This window comes from Callithrix jacchus, chromosome X (assembly GCF_049354715.1).
Source record: "Callithrix jacchus isolate 240 chromosome X, calJac240_pri, whole genome shotgun sequence".
Taxonomy (NCBI): Eukaryota; Metazoa; Chordata; class Mammalia; order Primates; family Cebidae; genus Callithrix; species Callithrix jacchus.
Genome location: NC_133524.1, coordinates 18682007 through 18703712, shown reverse-complemented (window position 1 = coordinate 18703712; position 21706 = coordinate 18682007). Strand labels below are relative to the sequence as shown.

Below are 21706 nucleotides of genomic sequence, written 5' to 3'. Positions count from 1 at the left end.
GACTTCATCACCACCAGGCCTGCCTTACAAGAGCTCCTGAAAGAAGCACTAAATGTGGAAAGGAACAACCAGTACCAGCCACGCCAAAAAGGTACCAAATGGTAAAGAGCATCGACACAATGAAGAAACTGCATCAACTAACAGGGAAAACAACCAGCTAGCATGAAAATGGCATGATAAAATTCACACATAGCAATATTAACCTTAAATGTAAATGGGCTAAATGCCCCAATCAAAAGACATAGACTGGCGAATTGGATAAAAAGTCAAAACCCATCAGTGTGCTGTATCCAGGAAACCCATCTCATGTGCAAGGACTCACATAAACTCAAAATAAAGGGATGGAGGAAGATTTACTAAGCAAATAGAGAGCAAAAAAAAAAAAAAAAAAAAAAACAGGAGCTGCAGTCCTAGTCTCTGATAAAACAGACTTTAAACCAACAAAGATCAAAAGAGACAAAGAAGGGCATTACATAATGGTAAAAGGGTCAATGCAACAAGAAGACCTAACTATCCTAAATATATACGTACCCAATACAGGAGCACTCAGATACATAAAGCAAGTTCAAATCAGATGCATAAAGCAAGTTCAAATCACAGGGGGCCTTATAGCATCATTAATCGTATAGCCATGATATGTCTATTATACTATAATACATGCTGCCTACAACAGACTCATGTTAGGTCTAAAGACGAACATACGAAAAAGTGCTCATCATCACTGGTCATTAGAGAAATGCAAATGAAAACTACATTGAGATACCACCTCACGCCAGTTAGAATGGCGATCATTAAAAATTCTGGAGACAACAGATGCGGGAGAGGATGTGGAGAAATAGGAACACTTTTACACTGCTGGTGGGAGTGTAAATTAGTGCAACCATTGTGGAAGACAGTGTGGTGATTCCTCAAGGACCTAGAAATAGAAATTCCATTTGGCTCAGCACTCCCATTACTGGGTATATATCCAAAGGATTATAAATCATTCTATTATAAAGACACATGCATACATATGTTCACTGCGGCACTGTTTACAATAAATAGCAAATACCTGGAACCAACCCAGCTGCCCGTCGACGACAGACTGGACAAGGAAAATGTGGCACATATACACCATGGAATACTATGCGGCCATAAAAAATGATGAGTTTGTGTCCTTTGCGGGGACATGGATGAAACTGACACAAGAAAAGAAAATCTAACACCACATATTCTCACTCGTAGGTGAGTGTTGAACAATAAGAACACATGGACACAGGGAAGGGAGCATCACACACTGGTGTCTGTTGTGGGGGAATAGGTGAGGGACAGCAGCAGGGGGTAGGGTGGTTGGGGAGGGATAACATGGGGAGAAATGCCAGATATAGGTGACAGGGGGATGGAGGCAGCAAACCACCTTGTCAAGTATGTACCTATGCAACAATCCTGCACGTTCTGCACATGTACCCCAGAACCTAAAGTGCAATAAAATATATATTTTTAAAAAATGGTTGAGGAAAGTACTTTCAAGCTTGCCTGAGGTCTGAGAAGCTGAGCTTTCTGCAATGGTCTGAGGGTAAGCTTTGAGTGGAGTGTTTGAAGGATGCCTTTCCTGTTTGCTTTCTCGGCGTGGAAACGTCAAGATGCAGAATCCAGATAGGTCACTGTAGCCTGGGCCTCTGCGATCTGGATTTGAAGCTGCAGACTGTGTTGAACTGGGCGAGCGGGAGGGCAGAGTGCGCTGGGGTCCAGCCTCCTGGGGTCCTGGAAGGGTGGGATGGTGTAGGCTGGTCCCCCACCCAGAATTAGTCAGAATTTGCTTCCCCACCAGGAGCGAGGTGAGTGACAGGCGGGTCCTGGAGTAGTGCACCTGGTGGTGATCAGCATGGGCTGAAGTGTCAGAGGAGGTGACAGCCCAGGTCTTGCCTAATTAGTAGGTCTCTTCCAGCTGGAGATGCTGCCATCTTCTGTCACCCCTGGGGCACACCTGAGACCCTGCTCCCCGGACCTCCCCCCAGGAGGCTGAGTGCTAGACTCAGCCTGGGAGACAGGCTGAAGTTCTCAGGTAAATTTTACCCTACCGAGGCTGCGGTTTTGTAGGTAACACAGAAATGGGGAGGTGCTAGCCTGTCACTCTCTCCCATGCTCAGTCTCTTCCCTTTTCATCACCATCTCAGCCCCATCCATCTTCCTCCCTCCCTTCCTCCTTCCCTCCCTCATCTCTCTCTTTCTCTCTGACACATGCACACGTGCACACACACACACAGATGTGTGTCTGCCCATGAACACATGAGATCCAGTTTTCACAACTGATGGTGGGAGCTCAGTGCTGTTCTCCAGCTCCTCCGGGCCTTTCTCTGTCCTTACAAAGAAGGTGCCCTGTGATGGTTAATATTGAGTGTCAACTTGATTGGGTTGAAGGATGCAAAGTGTTGTCCCTGTGTGTGTCTGTGGGGATGTTGCCAAAGGAGATGAACATTTGAGTCGGTGGATTTGGAGAGGCAGATCCACCCTTAATCTGGGTGGGCACCATCTGATCAGCTGCCAGCAAAAGCAGGAGGAAGAGCAAAAGCAGGTGGAAGAGCGTGGAAGGACTAGCCTGGCTTAGTCTTCCGGCCTACATCGTTTTCCCGTGCTGGATGCTTCCAGTCCTCAAAGATCGGACTCCAAGTTCTTCAGCCTTTGGACTCTTAGACCTTTAATCACAGACTGAAGGCTGCACTGCTGGCTTCCCTACTTTGGAGGTTTGGGACTCGGACTGGCTTCCTTGCTCCTCAGCTTGCAGACGGTCTGTTGTGGGAATTTACCTTGTGATCCTGTGAGTCAATCCTCCTTAATAAACTCCCCTTTATACATACAACCATCCCATTAGTTCTGTTTCTCTGGAGAACGCTAATACACATTCCTTTGTCAAAACTGCACTTAGGGCCAAAAACCCACTGCAGACCCTGGGGTCAGCAAAGCAGCAGCTCCCAGGGCCTCCTGGAAGCGTGGCGTTGCACATCTCGGCCAGGCCACTGGAGCTGTGTCCAGGGCTCCAGGCCACAGGTGGTGAGCACTGTGCCTGTTGAGATGGACTCCCTCCCCCGCTGCCGTGGCCATCAACGGTGGACTGAATAAAGAAAATGTGGTACAGATACACCATGGAATACTATGCAGCCATATCAAAGAACAAAACCATGTCCTTTGCAGCAGCATGTATACAGCTGGAAGCCTTTCTCCTAAGTGAATTAACAGAAACAGAAAACCACATACTGAATCTTTTCACTTGTAAGTAGGAGCTTAAATATCGGGTACATAGGGACAGACAGATGAGACTAGAGACTGCAGAATACTAGAGGGAGCAGGAAGGAGGGGCAGGGGTTGCTAGGTATTTATTAGGGGCACATTTGCAAAGTTGGCTTGTTTTCGGTTTTGTTCCCAAAGCCGGCATCGGATGTGAGAAAGCAACCTGGAAAACACTAGAAAGTCTGAACACAATTCTCTGATGTTGGACTTTTATTTATGATACCCATTTTGGGAGGAGCAGAATGACACTGTTGGCTACTAGTTCATATCTCTGTATCTCTAGATTTGTATCTGTATCTACATATATTCACACACACATATATAATGTACAACTATATAGACATATATATGTATACTTTTGTAAAAAGAACACTTTAAGAAAGGAGGTCGAAAGCGGGGGGGGGGGCGGAGCGAGGCCCTTTGACCCCCCCGAGACACGCACGCACGCCCAGCGCTACTGCGCAGCCGCAGAGACGTAGTCCAAGCTTTTTCCGCTCGCGCCTCAGTGTGCCTCGTGAGAGGGGAGACAGTTACCACACGGTTACCACACAGCCGCGGCACAGACGTAGGCCTCAGGTCTCCGGCCTCAGGTCTCCGGCCTCAGAGCCAGACCCCGCCACCTCACGATTTCTGACCAGATTGAGGAACAAGGTAAGGTAACCTCCCCTCACCTGCCCCGCTAACTTGGGCCTCAAGTTCTGTCAGAGCCTGGGCCCTGCCCGGTTAGGCGACCATTCAGGGGGCGGCAGGATTGGATGTTCATCGGCGGGGGCATGTTGGGGGCGGCAGGATTGGATGTTCATCGGCGGGGGCATGTTGGGGGCGGCAGGATTGGATGTTCATCGGCGGGGGCATGTTGGGGGCGGCAGGATTGGATGTTCATCGGCGGGGGCATGTTGGGGGCGGCAGGATTGGATGTTCATCGGCGGGGGCATGTTGGGGGCGGCAGGATTGGATGTTCATCGGCGGGGGCATGTTGGGGGCGGCCTCTGGGTATTGGCCATCTGCTGCCGATTGGTCAGGGCGCCCGTGGGAGATTTGGCGTGGTGGACCAAGATGGCGCTGAGTTCAGGGGGTCTCCGGGCTCAAGATGTCCTCGTGGCGTGAGGTGATCTTGAGGTTCATGGCGTCCCTGTGGCGCTCAGTGGCTCGGGGTTGGGGTGACTCGGGCTTGTGCCCAGAGTGCGTCAAGATACTGGGCCTGGTTGCCCTAGGGCCCACGGTTCTTTCCCGAGCCTCGATTGGTTGGGAAACCATCGAGGCGATGGTTGGTCGGCCAGGTGGGGCACCTCCAGGAGTGTGCCTCAAACCCCGGCAGGCGGTGCGGCGGGGCCTGGCGCTACAGCAGCTCTATGCAGCCGCACTTTTTCTGGAATTTGTTGATTTTTCGCTGGTGGGCAGCCGCGGGGCACGGCCTTGTTCAGTGTTCTGGCGTAGCGGCCCTGGTGCAGCCTCAAATGCCGGGTGCTCTGAGGGGGTGCTTTGGGTGGTGCCCGCCGCCTCTCCCGCGGCGCCTGCGCGGGCGACGTTTTGAGATTTCGCACCTCATTAAATCCTTGGGGCTGACTTTCTGGGACTAGCTGATTCTTTTCCAGCTGCTCTCTTTTTGGTGAGGGGTGGTATTGGGGGGCGAGGAATGACTTTTTGTTGTTGTTGTTGTTATTGGGGGGCGAGGAATGACTTTTTGTGGTTGTTGTTATTGGGGGGCGAGGAATGACTTTTTGTGGTTGTTGTTATTGGGGGGCGAGGAATGACTTTTTGTGGTTGTTGTTGTTATTGGGGGGCGAGGAATGACTTTTTGTGGTTGTTGTTATTGGGGGGTGAGGAATGACTTTTTGTTGTTGTTGCTGTTATTGGGGGGCGAGGAATGACTTTTTGTGGTTGTTGTTGGTTTCGCTTTGTTTTTCAGACAGAGTCTCGCTCTGTTGCCCGGGCTGGAGTGCAGTGGCGCCATCTTGGCTCACCACAGCCTCCGCCTCCCGGGTTCAAGCGGTTCTCTCTCCTCAGCCTCCTGAAGAGCTGAGGCTATAGGCGTGGCCGCCACGTAGGGCTAATTTTGGTATTTTTTGTTGAGATGGGATTTCGTCATGTTGCCCACGCTGGTCTGAACTCCTAGGCTCAGGCAATCCTCCTGCCTCAGTCTCCCAAAGTACTGGGATTACTGGCGAGAGCCACCGCATTGGGTGAGAGCTTTGAGTTTAAAGAATTGACCAACTCCCGAGTTGATTTCCTGTCGGACTTTTCGCGGTTGAGACATAGAGTTGGGGTTTTGATGGTAACCGAGTTCCATTAGAGACAGACTGTGCAGCTTCGCTGTTTTATTTTAAATACGTTAATGAGGAGGAAGAGAAAGACAAGACGTAGGGTGTTGGGGGCAGAGGCGGGAGTCGGGAGCGCCTGCGAAATCGGGGTCCCTGTGGAGCTGGGGAGCCGTCGAGGCGCGCGAGGGCCGGGCCCCCTTGCCGCGTGGTCTTTGACAGGAAAGTCTCTGATTTGGTTGGGGTCGGACCGCGTCCCTCCCCCCGCTCCCTCCTCTCCCCGGCTCTCCCGGGCTCTCCCCGGCTCTCCCCGCAGTGGGGCCGACCGGCTTCAGGTTGACTAACAGAGAGCGATTTTCCGAGCAGCTTTGCAGCGCGGCGTTTTCTAAATCGGGGCGTGGGCTGGGTGCCCTTTGGAGCCTCGCTCGTCCCGCCTGCAGCAAGTGCTGGGCGATGGGATGCGGTTTTGGCGGCAGTGGAAGGGCTGCCTTTGAGAGTCCCGCAGGAAGATTTAGAAAGTGATTGTTCTTAAAACGGAGCGGCCTGGCTGTTGTAATTGCCCTGTTTTGCTGTGTGTTCCTCAAAGTGGTCCCCGCGTGAGTGGTCCCTCATTGTGAGCTGTGCCTCATGTCATGAGTTGATGGCCTTGCGCCTTGGAAGCGAATATTTATGACTTTTGAAAATGTGTTTAAAATGTCTTTAACGTCTAAAAAAGTCTCTTAGAAAACCAAATGGCTTCTTGTTGTTATGTTATCAAGAATTTAGATTTCTGTGGTAAATATGAGGTTCATTTTAAGTAAACTCATTGTTATGGGATTTGAGACTTAAACGTGAAATTAATTTTGCACAATCAAGTCATGGCTGGGCTCTTTGAAAATGTTGTAAGGCTGAAATTATTTATCTTGTGCGAAGAAGTGAGAAGGAACTAAAATGTGTGGTGTTGTCAACAGCTTAGGTTTCTGTGGTAAATATAAATGAGTTTCCTTTTAAGTAAACTCATTTTTGTGGAATTTGAGATTTGAAATTGAAATTAATTTTGCACAATCTAGTCATGGTTGGGCTCCGAGAAAATGTTGTAAAGCTGTGATTTATCTTGTGGAAAAAAGTGAAAAGGAGCTAAAGTGTATAGTGTTAACAAGAGTATGAATTTCTGTGGTAGATGAATTTCATTTTAAGTAAACTCATTTTTACAGGATTTGAGATTTAAAGTGAAATTGATTAATTTTGCGCAATCTAGTCATGGCTGGGATCTGAGAAAACGTAAAGCTGAAATTATCTTGTGAAAAGAAGTGAGAAGGAACTAAAATGTATGGTGTTATCAAGAGCTTCGATTTCTGTGGTAAATCTAAATGAGTTTCTTTTTAAGTAAACTCGTTTTTGTGGAATTTGAGATTTGAAAGTGAAATTAATTAATTTTGCACAATCTAGTCACGACTGGCCTCTGAGAAAACGTTGTAAAGCTGTGATTTATCTTGTGGGAAAAAGTGAAAAGGAACTTAAATTTATGGTGTTATCAAGAGTTGGCTGGGCGCAGTGGCTCACGCCTGCAATCCCAGCACTTTGGGAGGCTGATCACTTGAGGTCAAAAGTTCCAGACCAGCCTGGCCAACATGGTGAAACTGGTCTCTACTAAAATTAGCCGGGCGTGGTGGCACATGCCTGTTATGCTAGCTACTCGGGAGGCTGCTTTAACCTGGGAGGCAGAGGTTGCAGTGAGCTGAGATCTTGCCACTGTACTCCAGCCTGGGTGATAGAGTAAGACTCTGTCTCAAAAAGAAGGGGAGGGGGAGTTTAGATTTCTGTGATAAATATAAGTGAGTTTCATTTTAAGTAAACTCATTTTGTGGGATTTGGATTTAAAAATGAAATTAATTTTGCGCATTCTAGTCACGGTTGGGCTCTAAGAAAATGTTGTAAAGCTGTAATTGTTTATCTTATGGGAAGAAGTAAAAAGGAACTAAAATTTATGGTGTGTCTATTATGAACCAGGCATGATGCTGAGAGTTTAACTGTGTCATTTTTGTCCTAAATAGCCCTGTGAAGTAGATATCATTCCAACTTTACAGGTTAGAAATTTGAGGCACAGAGAGATGAAATATTTGCCTAAAGTGAAATGGCAAATTTGGCAATTTGGACTTGGATTCAAGTGTTTCTAACGAAAGCCCAGCTCCTTGCATCATGCCCTCGTACCTAAAAGACATGACCTAATTCATTTCAGGTGCAATGTGAATGAAAATTACATGTTATGACCCAGGCTTGTTGTCTGTGCTCCTTGTTAAATAGTTCTGTTGGATAGATGTGGTCAATACCCAAAAGCTTTTGCTATCTTTGCCAGGCATTGCTCTAAGCACTTGACATGTATTAATTCATTTAATCCTTATAATTCCATGAGGTATGTGCTATTATCATTCCCATTTTACAGACAAAACAAATGAAGCACAGAGGATTTAAGTAAGTTGTTCAACTTACTTACACAGCTAGTATGTGGGGGAGGTGGGACCCAAACCCAGGTATTCTGGCCACAAGCCTAAGGTCTTAATGCCGTTTGATGCTGCCTCTCATGTAACCAGATATGTGTGACAGTTGCTTCACAAGTCTTAAAGTGTGAGTGTTCTTGTAGTTCAGGGAAAGCCATGTCACATCCACATGGGATGATCATTGGCATAGCGCTCTTGCTTTTTGGAGGTGAAACTTGAATTAAGCCTTGAATAGGTTCTCCTGGGTGGAGACACAACAGGGTATTATGGGTAGAGGGCATAACAGGAGCAAGAAGCTCAGAGTGCAAGATTGGTGTTGATTTGCATATGTACCACAAACGTAAACATGTTGGGAGTCCAGGTACACAGTGTTCCCTGTCTACCCCAAGTTTTGACAACATTGTAATTAATCCAACTGGGGAGTTCTCTGTTCTCTGGATGTAAGAGCTTGCAACCATTGTCTGCAAACTCCCCTGTAACAGGCTACATAGTAAATATTTAGGCTTAGAACAAGCAGTCCCCAACATTTTTAGCAAGAGGGACCCGTTTTGGTTTCCTGGGGGGACCGGGAGAGTGCTGGGGGTGGGGGGAATATTGTTTTGCAATGAAATTGTTTCATAAGGAGAGTGCAACCTGCACATGCAGTTCACAGTAGGGTTCCTGCTTCTGTGAGAATCTAATGCTGCAACACATCTGACAGGAGGTGGAGCCCAGGGGGCAATGCTTGTTAGCTCCTGCTGTGCAGTCTGGTTCCTAACTGGCCAAGGACAGGTACCAGGCGGTTCCCCAGGGGCTGGGGACCCCTGGCTTAGAGTAAAGGGGCAAGTGGTAAGAAGTGACCTCTGCGCAGTGGGCAGGGTCCTGATTGTGGAAGGACCTTGCAAGCCATGCTAGGAGTTTGGATTTTCCTGTGTTATTGGCAGCAGAGGTATTCCAGGTGATTTTAATAATGAAGTAAAGCTCGTAGAGTGTGGTGGTAGACTGCACCATTTACTAGCTATAAGACCTTGGTAAATTACTTAAATCAAGCTTGTCCAACCCGACTTATTTTGTTGTTGTTGTTGTTGTCATTGTTGTCCTTCTGTTTTGTTTTGTTTTAGTCTTTCAGCAGCCTGAAGCCATGCTTTCTAGCCTCTGTCTCTAGTGATAAGTGGAAAAGGGGGATGAGGAAGGGGGTTTACTGGACCAACCAGAAACAGAAACTAAGAACCCATGAATGTATTCTCTCCCTTGGACACCCCTAAAAAGAAAGAAAACTGTCTTTGCTTCAGTTTTCTCATAAGGAAAATGCGGATACTAATAGAACCTACCCTAGAGGGTTGTCAGCAATTTAGCAAGATAGAATACCTAGTCAAAGGATCAAAGGAAAGTACAAATTAAATTAGAAATAGTAATTTTAAACCGTGGTTTTGCTAAAATTTCTGTAATTGTGATGAAATGATTATCCTTCCAGATAAAAATAATTTGTCAAAACAACTCAAGGAAAGATAGGATAATTTGCTTAGCTCATTATCCATGGAGGAACTTAGAAAACGTTATAAAAGCTGGACCCAGAGAGTTTCTTTTTTGTTTAATTCAACCCTTTAGAGCACAAAAATTCTGGTGTGATGTAAACATTTTTAGAGCATAGAAAGAGATGAAAGGCTTCCCAGCTAATTTTTCAGAGCAATTTTGATACCAAGTGTTAATAATGTATCAATACTGATTCATTAATTGTGAGAAATATACCATCTCACTAATGTAAGATCTTAGAAATAGAGATGCAAACAATTTCTAAATAAAACACCAACAAATTGAATGTTGTTCTTTATAATCAGCTGGACCCCTCACCCCCAGAACATTAAGAAATGTATTAATACGTTGCATCAGGAGGTCAAAGGAGAAAAGCGATTTAGTCATCTGATGCCAAGAAAGCGATTTGGTACTATTTATCTGTCTTGGTTTTAAAACTACATGCAGGACCGGCAGGATACCACCTTAGTTTAGTTTAGAACATCTGGCTGACCCCAACAGCCCTCCTTAATGGGAAGAAGTAGAGGAGAGTTTTCAAACGTGGATACCTATCCGTTGTTTCTACTTCTAGGAATTTATCCCATAGAACTACTTCCACAGGTGCAAGACTGTTGTGCAGTGTTCTTTGTAAGAGCAAGACTTTAGAAGTAACTTGAATATCTATGAATTTATGAATTGGGGACTGGTTTAATAAATCATGGCATATTTATGAGATAGACCACTAAGAAGTCATTACAGAAACTACAGTAAATCTAAAAGTATTGATTTGGAAAGATTTTCTACCGTAGGTTACTTTTGCCTGTTTTTGAGTTTAATGTCAGTTGAGTCATATACTATATTCTCTTTTTTGTGTCTGGCTGTTTTTAAACTCAAGGTTATGGTTGTGGGATTTGGCCTTCCTGTGTGTGGCAGTAGTTGGTTTATTCTCATTGCTGTGTAGTTCTTTTGTATGAATATACCACAATTGAATTACTCATAGCTTGTGTAAGTCTTATGGTCCGAAAAACTCAAATAGTTTAAAAAGTGAAATTTGATTGAAGTTAGAGCTCCAATTAGAGGTATTTTACAACTTGATACCTCTATGCAACATTAGTGTGCATTTATCTAACTTGAGTTCTCCCATCTTCTTTATCCCCTTTTGATTTCTCTCTTTTGGGCTCATGGTCATTAGTATCTCCACTATAGAATGGTCATTAGTATCTCTACTATAGAATGAAAGGGAAACGGGAAAAGAGATGAAACTTGAATCCCTTACTTGTGCCTCTCATTACTGCTCTGGCTCAGGAAGGATAAAGTGAAGTAGTTCTTTTATTAACATACCCTTCCCAGTAACTGGGATGCAGACCTTCAAAGCAAATCTCTAGTACAAGATATAATCTGATACGGTTGTAGCCAGTATCTTCTATTTCCATAGTTAAGTGATTCAGAGCCATAACTGAACCTTCCTAATTCTAGATTGTTTGGCTTGCCTTTCACAGCCATTTATTTAGGTTTCATATGCAATGTAATAAGGCAATCCTAACTTGAAAACTGAAATGGACCTTAGAGATCGTCTCCGCTGGTATTCAAAACCTGGTGCATGGGAAGATGGTGTCTCTCATGGGCTGTCCAGCCCACATACTGGTGGGGTCTCAATCCAGAATAGACGCCCGGCTTACATTTTGGAGGCAATGTGTTCTCCTTAGTCAAGAGCCTTTTGGAGCTCCTTTACAAAAGCAGTTGGCCCTTATGTTCTCTTGTTCATTTGTTTCCAGCATTTACTCTGTAGGCTTTAAGTTGCTAAGCAGTTGGTAAATGTGTTTGATTCGATTCTTATTTCTAGTCATGGGCAATATAGCCCTTCAGTTTTAAAAGATTTATTCTAAATTGGCCATGGAAGAAATCTGGTTTTGTCACTTTTAAAAATTCAACCCAGAGTCCAATTCAATTTGAATTAGCATTCTGAGAGCATATCCGTATTATTAAGGTAGTAAGGATATGAAGTAACTTTCTTATGCATTGCTTTTCAGGAGTAGAGGTTTGCCACTCTCAGGTGACTAAGCAGTATCACAAAAATGATGTCTAGCAACACCAGTGAAGCTGATGTGGTTTGTATTCAAATTGAAAATGCGTCTTTGTTCTTTTTATTGTGCCATACTTCTATTCTAAATTTAATTTTATATAGTAAAATGCATAGGTAATTGAATTTTTGTTATGTATTTTGGCAGTAATATATAAAGCTCTTGTGACAATTTGTGTTCAAGTTTCTTTGTGAACACACACTTAAATTTCTTTTGGGTCAACAGAAGTTGAATTACTAGGTTATGGAGTTCCGTAAATTTAACTCTGTGAGAATCTGCTGAACAGTTTTTCAAAGTAGTTGTGCTGTTTTTACATTTCTGTTATATTCTTCTATATTTCTTAATCCTTCAAGTTGAATCAGTATATAGATTATTAAACTGTATCTAATTTGGCTTAACAGAAAACACCTTCTTTTAGTTACATAAGGACATAGATAGTAATGCTACCTAAGTAGTCTAGGCAAATCTCTTAACTACTATCAGTTCTACTGTTTTTCAAAAATCTTTGAAGATAATGTTAAGTGCCTACCAAGAGTCATTTTTCTCTGACATAACTATGTAAAAGCACTTTGAAAAGCATGAGGCACTGTACAAGACTAGGATAGTATATTTTTAAAAATACTGAACTGTAACCTAATTCCGTATTTTTTGTAATTTCTATCATGTATTTTCAAACAAAAACATACATAGCTACCAAGTATGTTTATTTTAAAATTATTCCTATAGTTCATAATTCATTCTTAGAATGAAGAGTTATTATATTGAAGTGTAATGGTTATTCACTACTTACTTATTTATACCCTATCTTATTTTAAAAAGTTTTAAGGTACTTTAGAGATTAATTTATGAAGAAAAATAGGTGCTCAGATGTTTTCTGTCTTGTCCACAGAGGGGCACTGTTGGATTATTTAGAAATCAAAAACCATATAACGTTTATTTTTTTGTTCATGGTTAGAAACACTTGCTTTTAAAGTAGTTCTGGTGCTAAAGGACTGGTCTTTCTACCATGAAGCATATAAAGGGTTAAGCTTAGTGAAAACTGTTATCTTAAGTATTGTTGGGTTAATGAGAACACAGTTCCGCAAGCACATCTTTTTGTAGTCATAGTATTTACAATGAGCAAATTTCCTTTGCTATCACAAATAGCCCTTTGTAAAAGCTTCTTGAAAGTGAAATTAAACCCTCAACTTTTCTTTTAGTTCTGTCTTTCATCTTTCCTTTTAATTTGTTGATAAATCTTCCTCAGATAAAAACAAGAATATCTACTTATGATGATGACAACACTGTTGTTCTTCATGCATATGAAACAAAACATAAATTTGCAAATGAAACAAAAACTGAGGTAAGTAGTGTTAATTGCTAATTGCCAAATATATTAACATTTGCTGTTTTAAAGAAAAATATTTAAATTCCTCGTATGCTATGGAGTTCCCATAAACTCACAATCAAGAAAATATCTCTCCCCTGAATTTGAATGCTTTCTTTCATCAGAGAATGAGCACTTAACCATTTTACTTTCCACTTTTTCTTATATAGTAGAAAATTAAGAGTAGTTTTGTACTCACTTTCAGTACAAAACTCTAAACCTGGATTCTTCCGATATAATAAATTCTTTTATTGCCTCCTTCCTCAATTGTCAGTTATCATTTTCATTCTCATCTAAATGTGAATTTCTTAAATCTCTGCTTTAGATTAAGACTTCTGAAAACCATTAAGAAGTTGGTTATAAATAAAAACAATTTAAATAAATAAATACAGTTCCCCTCGCCCCTGGTGTTCAGTTTGACGTTACAGAAAGAAAGCATTAACCACTTTAAAACTACTAGCAGGAACCGATTACTGTAGCTGATGCATCCTGTAATACTGAAGAGCAACCGAAGTCAGTGTATGATGTCCTTACCTATTGCCAGGTATGGAAGTTCTGTCTCTTCAATGTAGTTCTCTAAAATGTTAAGCCAAAATTCTCCTTATCTCACATAAAAGGAAAGTGTACAATTAATTGAAATTTTGCCTATTAAATTATTTATGATTATCATTCCGTTGTGATTATTTTTTAAAAACAATTTCTGGTTAGAGCCACATTTCCTGGTGACATTTTTGAAATAGCAACATGTAGATTTTGTAGCTTTTTAAAAAGCTCATTACCAACCAAATGAAATGGCCCCAAGGGCCCTTCTCCATTCCTCCCAAGGGACTGGCTCTTTCTTCACTTATCCATTCTAGATCACAGGGGTGTCGCTGCAGCCTGCCTTGTTCTTTCATCCCAGTTCCCTCTTGAGTCCACCTCCCTCCTGCTTAGGCTGGGAGCAGAGGAGGACACCCTCTGCTGGCCGTCCCCTGCCTACCTCAGTCCCGTAGTCCTGCCTCTTCGCTCCTAGAGACAGTGGAGCACCTGGGGCAGTCCTCCCTTCCAAGTCCTCATATCTGTCCCCATAGTCAACCAATTGCCCCCATGCTCAGCCTTCTGACCTTTTCACAACCATTTTAGTGACCAGGGTTGACACCCTCACTGCTTTCTGCATCTGGTCCCCTCCCCGAACTCAGAGCTGCCCCCATCGGGCATCCCTCTCTCTCCTCTGGCTTCAGTCCCTGTTCTGCCTCTGGTCCCCTCTCCAAACTCAGAGCTGCCCCCCCATCGGACATCCCTCTCTCTCCTCTGGCTCCAGTCCCATTCCCTCCTTCCCCTCTATAAGTTCTCCCACAGCTTGGAGAAGCCACTTTTCTTGCCTCCCATCCCTCCTTTCCTGTCATCCTCAGTCTCTCCTTACCATGACAGCCCCATTCCTGGAACGTCATTGATACTTGCCGTCTCCACACCTGGCTTCCTGTTTTTCTCTGTGGGTATTTTTGAACCTGTTGTTCCTTCCGCCCTGTAAGTCCTTACATGCATCCTCACCTGCTAAGCACCTTCTCATGTTTTAATTCTCACCTCAGACCTTACCTCCTCTGAAAAGATCTCTATGACTGCCAGCCTGGGTTAGGCCCACTCTTCTCTGCATGCTTAGCCTCCTGTTCCTGCCTGTGTCACGATGCTGGTAATAACACTAGTAACACTAGTAACTAATAACACTGAGCACCGTTGAACTGGGCATAGTGTAGTGTTGTTTCTGTTAGCATTAACCTAATACTATAGCAAGGTTCTCATCAAGAGAACCCTGAGAGAGATTTTCATCCCGATTCCCTACATGAGGACATTGAAGCACAGAGACGTTAAGTAACCTGCCCAGGGTCACAGAGCCAGTAAATGGCTGGACTCTAGTATTTGACCCCAACCATGTTCCCCTAGAGCCTGCACTGTAGAACCCTCGCAGCCCAGTGGTTCTCACCGGGGACATCAGAATCACCTGGGGGCTTGTGAAAACATAGACCACTGCCCCTACTCCCAGAGTTCCCGGTTCCATAGGTCTGGGGTACAGCCTGGAATTTGGCATTTCTGATGAGCTTGCGGGTGATGTTAATGCCACCGTTTTGTCGACCACACTTTGCAAACCACTGTTCCAGGCTATTAATCACTTTGTCTTTTGGAATTCTCTTTTTACTTGTCTCTCCCCCAGCTGAGATGGCAGTTCCTCTAGGAGAGGAGCTTTTTGTTTGTTTTTAAATAGGGTGGGGTCTCACTCCATTTTTCCTGGCTAGAGTGGGGTGGCACAGGCACAGCTCACTGCAGCCTCAACTTCCCAGGCTCAGGTGATTCTCCCACCTCAGCCTCCCTAGTATCAGGGACTACAGGCATACACTGCCACACTTGGCTAATTTTTTGTATTTTTGGTAGAGACGGAGGTTTCGCCATGTTGCCTAGGCTGGTCTCTAACTCTTGAGCTGAAGCCATCCACCTGCCTCAGCCTCCCAAAGTGCTGGGATTACACCTGATCAGGAGCCTTTTTTCAGTCCATGTTCTCAACACCTAGCAAAGTAGTTCTGCCAGGTGGTAGGCTGTCAATAAAGGTTTGGATAAATGAAAGAATTAATGAATGAATTAATGAGGAAATGTTTCTGGCCCTTTGTTAAGTATATTTTTCTTTACCCAAAGTTTCTGCGTATTTCAGGAATTCTCAGATTTTTATCAGTCTCCTATGTGCTTGATTGGCGTATAAATCTCATGTGTACTCCATGGTTTTGTAAGGTTAATTACTGGCTGCATGATTTAAAAGTACTTTGAAGCCAAAAGTCACATCTGTTATATTTGGTTCAGTGTTCCTTCTGGAGTGGAACACTTGCTGTCTATAATATAGACTTCATATTTGTAGATATATGAACATACATGTTACATATGAACATTATAAAGTGAGTCTTTGTTCTTTTAGCAGATTTGAGCATTTCTTTCCTAAAATAGCACCTTCCTTGATGTGCAGTGTCTCCATCATCAGTGTGCTAGTGTAGAGGCATTGTAGCACATTCATTTGCCACCATTAGAGCTTCCTCAGTGCCGACATGGGGTAGAGCAGGGGAAGAGACATTGGGGCTCCTGAACTCAGCCTATTGGCTCTGTGTCACCTACAGCCAGGCCTTGAATAGAAGGAAGACATTTCTGATGGCTTGAGAACTTTTGCTGTGTCTAGCAGTTGACATTTGACTTAATGGTATTTTCATGTTACTTTTCTTTGAAATAGAAACTACATTATATTATACACTGTATACCTATTATATAACTATATTGTATTGTAATAGGTTATATATGATGCTATCCAAAACCTGGATAAGAAGATTGATGGCATTAGCAGAAAGGTTTCAAAAATCCAACGTTTCAATGCAAAAGCAGGGTCGACGAATCGCGTAAGTGTTATAAAAAACATTTTTACAACTATGATAAACCTTTGGTTTGTAAAGATGCCAATCAGCTAGAAGTGAGAGAGTACCAGTAACTGTGTGAGATTAGCAAGGCATGTCTATACTTGTATCAGTAGATGGAGACTACTGACTCTCGGTTGGGAGAATGCCGAAGTTTAGGTTTGATAACTTATGACACTGCGTATTTTTATGTTTGTAACTATCATGTGTAAAATACAATTAAAATGTAGAATTGAAGAAGAATCAATTATATACTCCAAAAGGAGCATTTATTTTTAATAATGTAAAGCAAAGTTGCATGGAAAGTAAGTATTAATGTATTTACTACTCATTTTACTACTTTTTTACTCACCATTGGTTGATGCTGTGTTTCTGTGATTTCAGAAGCCATCTGGCTTTGGATATGGATATGCATACAGAAATTATTCTTGCCTGCTCGCTAAAAAGCTTAAACTCCAGAAAATGAAGAAAAGTCAGGCTTACGAGACATTCTCCTACCCTCAAAGTTATAGTCCCACTTCACCGGTGGCAGTGCGGGCGGATAATTCCCAGAGCAACAATCCAGCACCATCCTTTCACATGGAAGAATACCAGCGAGCTGAGCCGGAGGAGGACCCAGTCCTCAGCTGCACTCCGAGTCCAGTGCATCCCTCAGACCACTCTGAGCATGGTTTTCAACCGTCTTATGCATCTGATGGTGCAATGCCTGGCTCTTCACGGCCCTACCGTGGCAGCGCTAGGGTTAACAGCAGCCAAGGCAAGTACTCACCTGACTGCTCTTTCGCAGTACCACTTTCAGGTATGCTGGCCCAGGGAGAGCCCAGTTCAGTACATGCCCCTGAGATGATGAGTTACTCAGCTTTAGTGGAGATTAGGCACATTGTATCATCTCTCTGCTTCCGTTCTGGTTTTGGTGAGTTTGAAATGCTGTATCTACAAGTAGCACTATTTGACCTGCATTTATCAACATCCTTGATGCAAACTAATAGAAGCTGCTCATTTCCTATTTTGAGGGCTGGTTTTAGGGTATATTCAGAATGATGACTAACATTTATTGAGTGTCTATTATGTGCAAGGCACTGTGCCAATCAACCGACACCCCTCTTCCCCACTTATAATGACACCATGGTGTTGGCACATTTCTTACCCTGTCCCCAAGGTCACAGAGCTGATGAGTAGCACTTCTAGAGCTCTGCCTCATTGTGATTTTTAAAATCTTCTATTTTTTTTTTACTCTTTCCCTAGATAAATAAAAAACACTCCTGAGATGGCAAGAGCCCAGATGATAGGGAAGAAAGGGTATGCTTTGGCTAATTCACACACACACACACACACACACACACACACACACACACACACACATCAAATTGTGTTGTTGGTCTTGGTTGGAGAGACAAATTTCCCTAACTACTTATGAAACCCACTTTAGTCATCACACACTAATTTTAGGGAATCGAACACTCTGGGTGAGTAAAAGAATACTTAGCAGTACACAAAGAAATTTCAACACAGCTTAGTATAGAGCGTAGCTAAAACTTTCTGAAGTATGAGCACTTAAATTGTCTCATATCTCAGTTATTTCTTTCTTTTAACATACAAACCTTTGACCAAAATCTCTATTACTATGCAATTAAGCATGAAAGAGGAATTAAATAAAATGTTATAGTTACTTCTGGCCTAGTTTAGCAGAAAGCAATCTTGTCTTCTTCAAAGTGCACATTAGCACTTAGGCCATCAGGGACAGGAATCTAAAGAGTAAAGTGATACTAAAAATAACCTTATTGAATACATGGTGAAGATTTGATAAAAGGACTGATTTGGTTCTTAAAGATAATGGGGTTGTTATTGAGATTCATTTATTAAAAGAAACAAATTTAAGCAATTATAAAACTGTAAATTTGGGGAATTTCCATTAGATTTAGCTAGTAAAATCAACTTAATCTAGATAGACCAAGAGAGAGATTAAGAGAGCAATTCCTTGAAATACTTGAAGTAAGAGAGTCATACGTTAGGCTAGATTAACCTAATTTTACCCAAGTGACAGATCTTTTGCCATATTTGCCTGTGGCCAAAGAAGACTTGATTTGCTTCATCTGTGTTGTGATCTTTGAAACTTTAAGGTAACTTCTGAACCTGTCTTTGCTATCTAGGGAAGGTCAGATGGGCCGCTCTTGTGTAGGCATCCTCACATCATCTTTATATAGACTTTCACTAGATTTTACAGTTGGAGTCTTGACTCCTTGCTAGGAACGTCACAGAAGGTTTCAACAAAGACACCATTCCTCCCTTCCTAACATCTGTTCTTTCAGGATAATAATCAGGACAAGTGTGATTTATCTTTTTTCTTTTCTCCTCTCCATTGAAGTTACAAGCGTACCAGTGGACAATGACATGTATTTAGAGGACAACTTCATTAAGCACCCTGCAACATGGTCGGTGGAAGCAGTGGTCCTATTTCTGAAGCAAACGGATCCTAAGACATTATCCCCTCTTGTCGATCTCTTCAGAATCCATGTAATGCATCTTTTGATCCTGTTTTCTTGCTGTAATGTCTTTGAATGACCTCTGTGCAAGCCTTTCAGCTGAATACTGTGTGAATAGTGGGTGAACCCTATCAACTGATTTTTCCATGTCAGAAAGGTTATTTTGCCCCAGGTTAGCCTTAAATGGTAGGCTAATAGTCTGTTCTTCAAATGGGTATCAAAGTGCCTAAACTACAAATTGCCTCAACTTCTCAAGACATGATGATTCAGCATGGCCACTCAGGTGTACCTCCCCTTTGTAAGGACAGATACAATGATCCTCCCGCATCTGCTCCCAGCTGGGCACCAGGACCACGAGGAAGAGGGGTTAACCATAAGCTATAATAGAGTAGCCTTCTTTCTATATAACCGGTGATTCAACAACTGATTCTATTTGTCTTATTATTGATGATTTGTGATGCTAATACCCTCTTGCTATTACCAGATCATTTACAAAGTAATATCCTAGGCCAAAGTTTTATAAGATTCGGTTTCTTTAATTTTGAGTTATGCTCAGTAGAAAAAATATGGAAGGTGCCAAACAAAGATTGTACTATAAGAGATTTCAGGTCTTTTCAGATAAGGTTGTACTATAAGGTATTTCAGATCTTTTCAGATAGTGTTAAATGAGTGAGATTTTATTTTTAAACTGGAACATATAAAACCAAGTCATATGCTTCAGCAGCTTAAGTTGCTCAGTTAAGATAAGGAATTTTAAAAGGATGCTTTGTGACTATGAAGAAATATTTTCACACTGTATCCTAACAAATAAAATTAGTAGCCACATAGCTGACTTTCAGTATAGTAAGAAAGTTGGTCATTAGTTTTAGCATCTAATTAGCTTCAGACAACGAATTCACATTCATGGTAAAGACAACATTGTATAGACATTTATAGTTTGCACTGATGCTGACATACTCATCTTCCCAGCCCTTCTCAGAAATTTAATGACCATCTGAAATTCATTTTTGCTCTTCTTGGTCTTTACTATTTTGTCATGGATGTGTAGTATTTTATTCAACGTAGAGTATGTATTTAAAGTTAAGTTTGACACAGTTTATTTTTTAAGATATTAGGTTAAATTTCCTTTTTCTTAGAACTTGAAGTGAGTTTATACATTACCAAGTGGTGCTTCACTGTACAAGTTATATTTTTAATAGCGTTCATAAAGCAGATGCATATTCAGAGAATATACATCTGCAATGAACTGTTGTCTAGTTTGCTTTACATGTTCTCATAAAGAACTAACTGCTCTGTTGAAAATATGGAAGCATTACTAATTATTGTTACGTTTCTTCTCTCCACAGGAAATTGATGGGAAGGCTCTGCTCCTACTCACGAGCGACGTGATGCTGAAGTACTTGGGTCTGAATCTGGGAACGGTCATGAAGCTATGCTACTACATTGAACGACTTAAACAAGGAAAATGCTTTCAAAATTAAAAAAAAAATCCTTGTACAAATTTAGATTGGGCCTACTTCCAGAGATACCAATGCCTTCTTAGTGTAGAATCATTTTTCTGCCCTTTAGTCATTTTTGTTTTTTAGAAAGTATCTCTCAAAATATAGCCAGAGTTGTAGAACTATGTTATCGTCCAGTCTACTACTTTCAAAACCATTTAACTGCTAGATGGTATTAGAATAGTCCAATAGGAAATTCATTCTTTATAGGTCTTAAAAAGTTACTCTTATTATATTGTTTACAAATATTTCATGCAAGAAATGGAAAATAAACCCCTTTGATTCTGGTTCATCTTTATACAGAGAACTAAGACAGCTAAGAGAGGTATTATCAGGGGTTGGCAACTTCCATGATGAAATCTATGGGGATTTTTCCTCAGAAGAGAATTTAAAGGTGTACCCATAGATAGCTCTTTCTGAAGTATTTTGTCTGTCTGATGCTGCCGTGTTCTACCAGTTTCCAGAAAGAGAATAGCCATATAAGTTATTTTTCTTTCTGCTATTATTTGTCTACAAGTTTTACTCAGTTTTAGAGAAAAAAATAAGCTTAAAAACTTTTATGAAGTGCTCTTAACAGTTTTTAGATAAAATATATGATAGATAGAATGGTTATTTTATGCAAGAAATATACTACAAGGGTGGTTTCAATAGTCTGACTACTTTTTTTCCAAAAAACTATTCTTCTAAAACTTTCATATTTTGGCTAAGTTTGGACATTTAACTACACTTTCATTGTTTGCACCTCTCTATAAAGATACCTCTGTCTAAACTTTTAAGATATATAACTTTATTTTATGTGTTTATTCTTTATATAGATAGTATTTTATATTTTATTCTAACATGAAGTATACACACAATTAATTTTTTAAATTTAAAATGGCATTTTGTATTGCCCCAGAGGTAGGATGAGCCATATATTTGTAAGATGTTTTATTTTGTGAAATCTAAGTGGATTATTTACCATCACTAGTACCTGTCAACTTCCTTTTATATTTTATTCTAACCTGAAGTATACACACAATTAATTTTTTAAATTTAAAATGGCATTTTGTATTCCCCCAGAGGTAGGATGAGCCATATATTTATAAGATGTTTTATTTTGTGAAATCTAAGTGGATTATTTGCCATCACTAGTACCTCTCAACTTCCTTTTCAGAGGACAAGAAACAATCTGTGGATTGGTTTCCATACAGGGAAGTTCTCTGTCCTATGGAATATTTCTAATTTGCTTAGTTCTGTGCCATTTATCCTGCTGCACTTTGAATGATACATTAATTCAGACTAATGTTTGGCGGCTTTATTTTGTAAGTTAGAACTTTCAAGTGAAACATATTCAGCACTATTATTTCATTATAAATGTAT

General features: G+C 41.8%; 1 protein-coding gene across 4 annotated transcripts; it reads left to right on the top strand.

Moving 5' to 3' along the window:
* The first annotated feature begins 3771 nt into the window (after positions 1 to 3771).
* LOC144581105 (sex comb on midleg-like protein 1) lies at positions 3772 to 20455 on the top strand. Of its 4 annotated transcripts, none has more exons than XM_078363426.1 (8): positions 3772 to 3918; positions 11524 to 11601; positions 12821 to 12916; positions 13404 to 13484; positions 16243 to 16347; positions 16747 to 17119; positions 18728 to 18876; positions 20192 to 20455. In XM_078363426.1, exons 2-8 carry the CDS (start codon positions 11569 to 11571, stop codon positions 20324 to 20326), a joined length of 972 nt encoding a protein of 323 aa, XP_078219552.1. In that variant the 5' UTR covers positions 3772 to 3918; positions 11524 to 11568; the 3' UTR covers positions 20327 to 20455. The 4 variants fall into 4 exon arrangements, with proteins under 4 accessions (XP_078219552.1, XP_078219548.1, XP_078219551.1 ...); XM_078363422.1 differs by having other exon boundaries at positions 13401 to 13484; XM_078363425.1 differs by lacking the exon at positions 3772 to 3918 and adding an exon at positions 4297 to 4375 and having other exon boundaries at positions 13401 to 13484.
* Positions 20456 to 21706: the final 1251 nt, after the last annotated feature.

Coding starts and splice junctions, on each gene's coding strand:
- LOC144581105 (XM_078363422.1), top strand. CDS start 11,569: ATGATGTCTAGCAACACCAGTGAAGCTGATGTG. Junction 12,917..13,400: donor CAAATGAAACAAAAACTGAG/GTAAGTAGTGTT, acceptor TAAAACTACTAG/CAGGAACCGATTACTGTAGC. Junction 18,877..20,191: donor TCGATCTCTTCAGAATCCAT/GTAATGCATCTT, acceptor TTCTCTCCACAG/GAAATTGATGGGAAGGCTCT.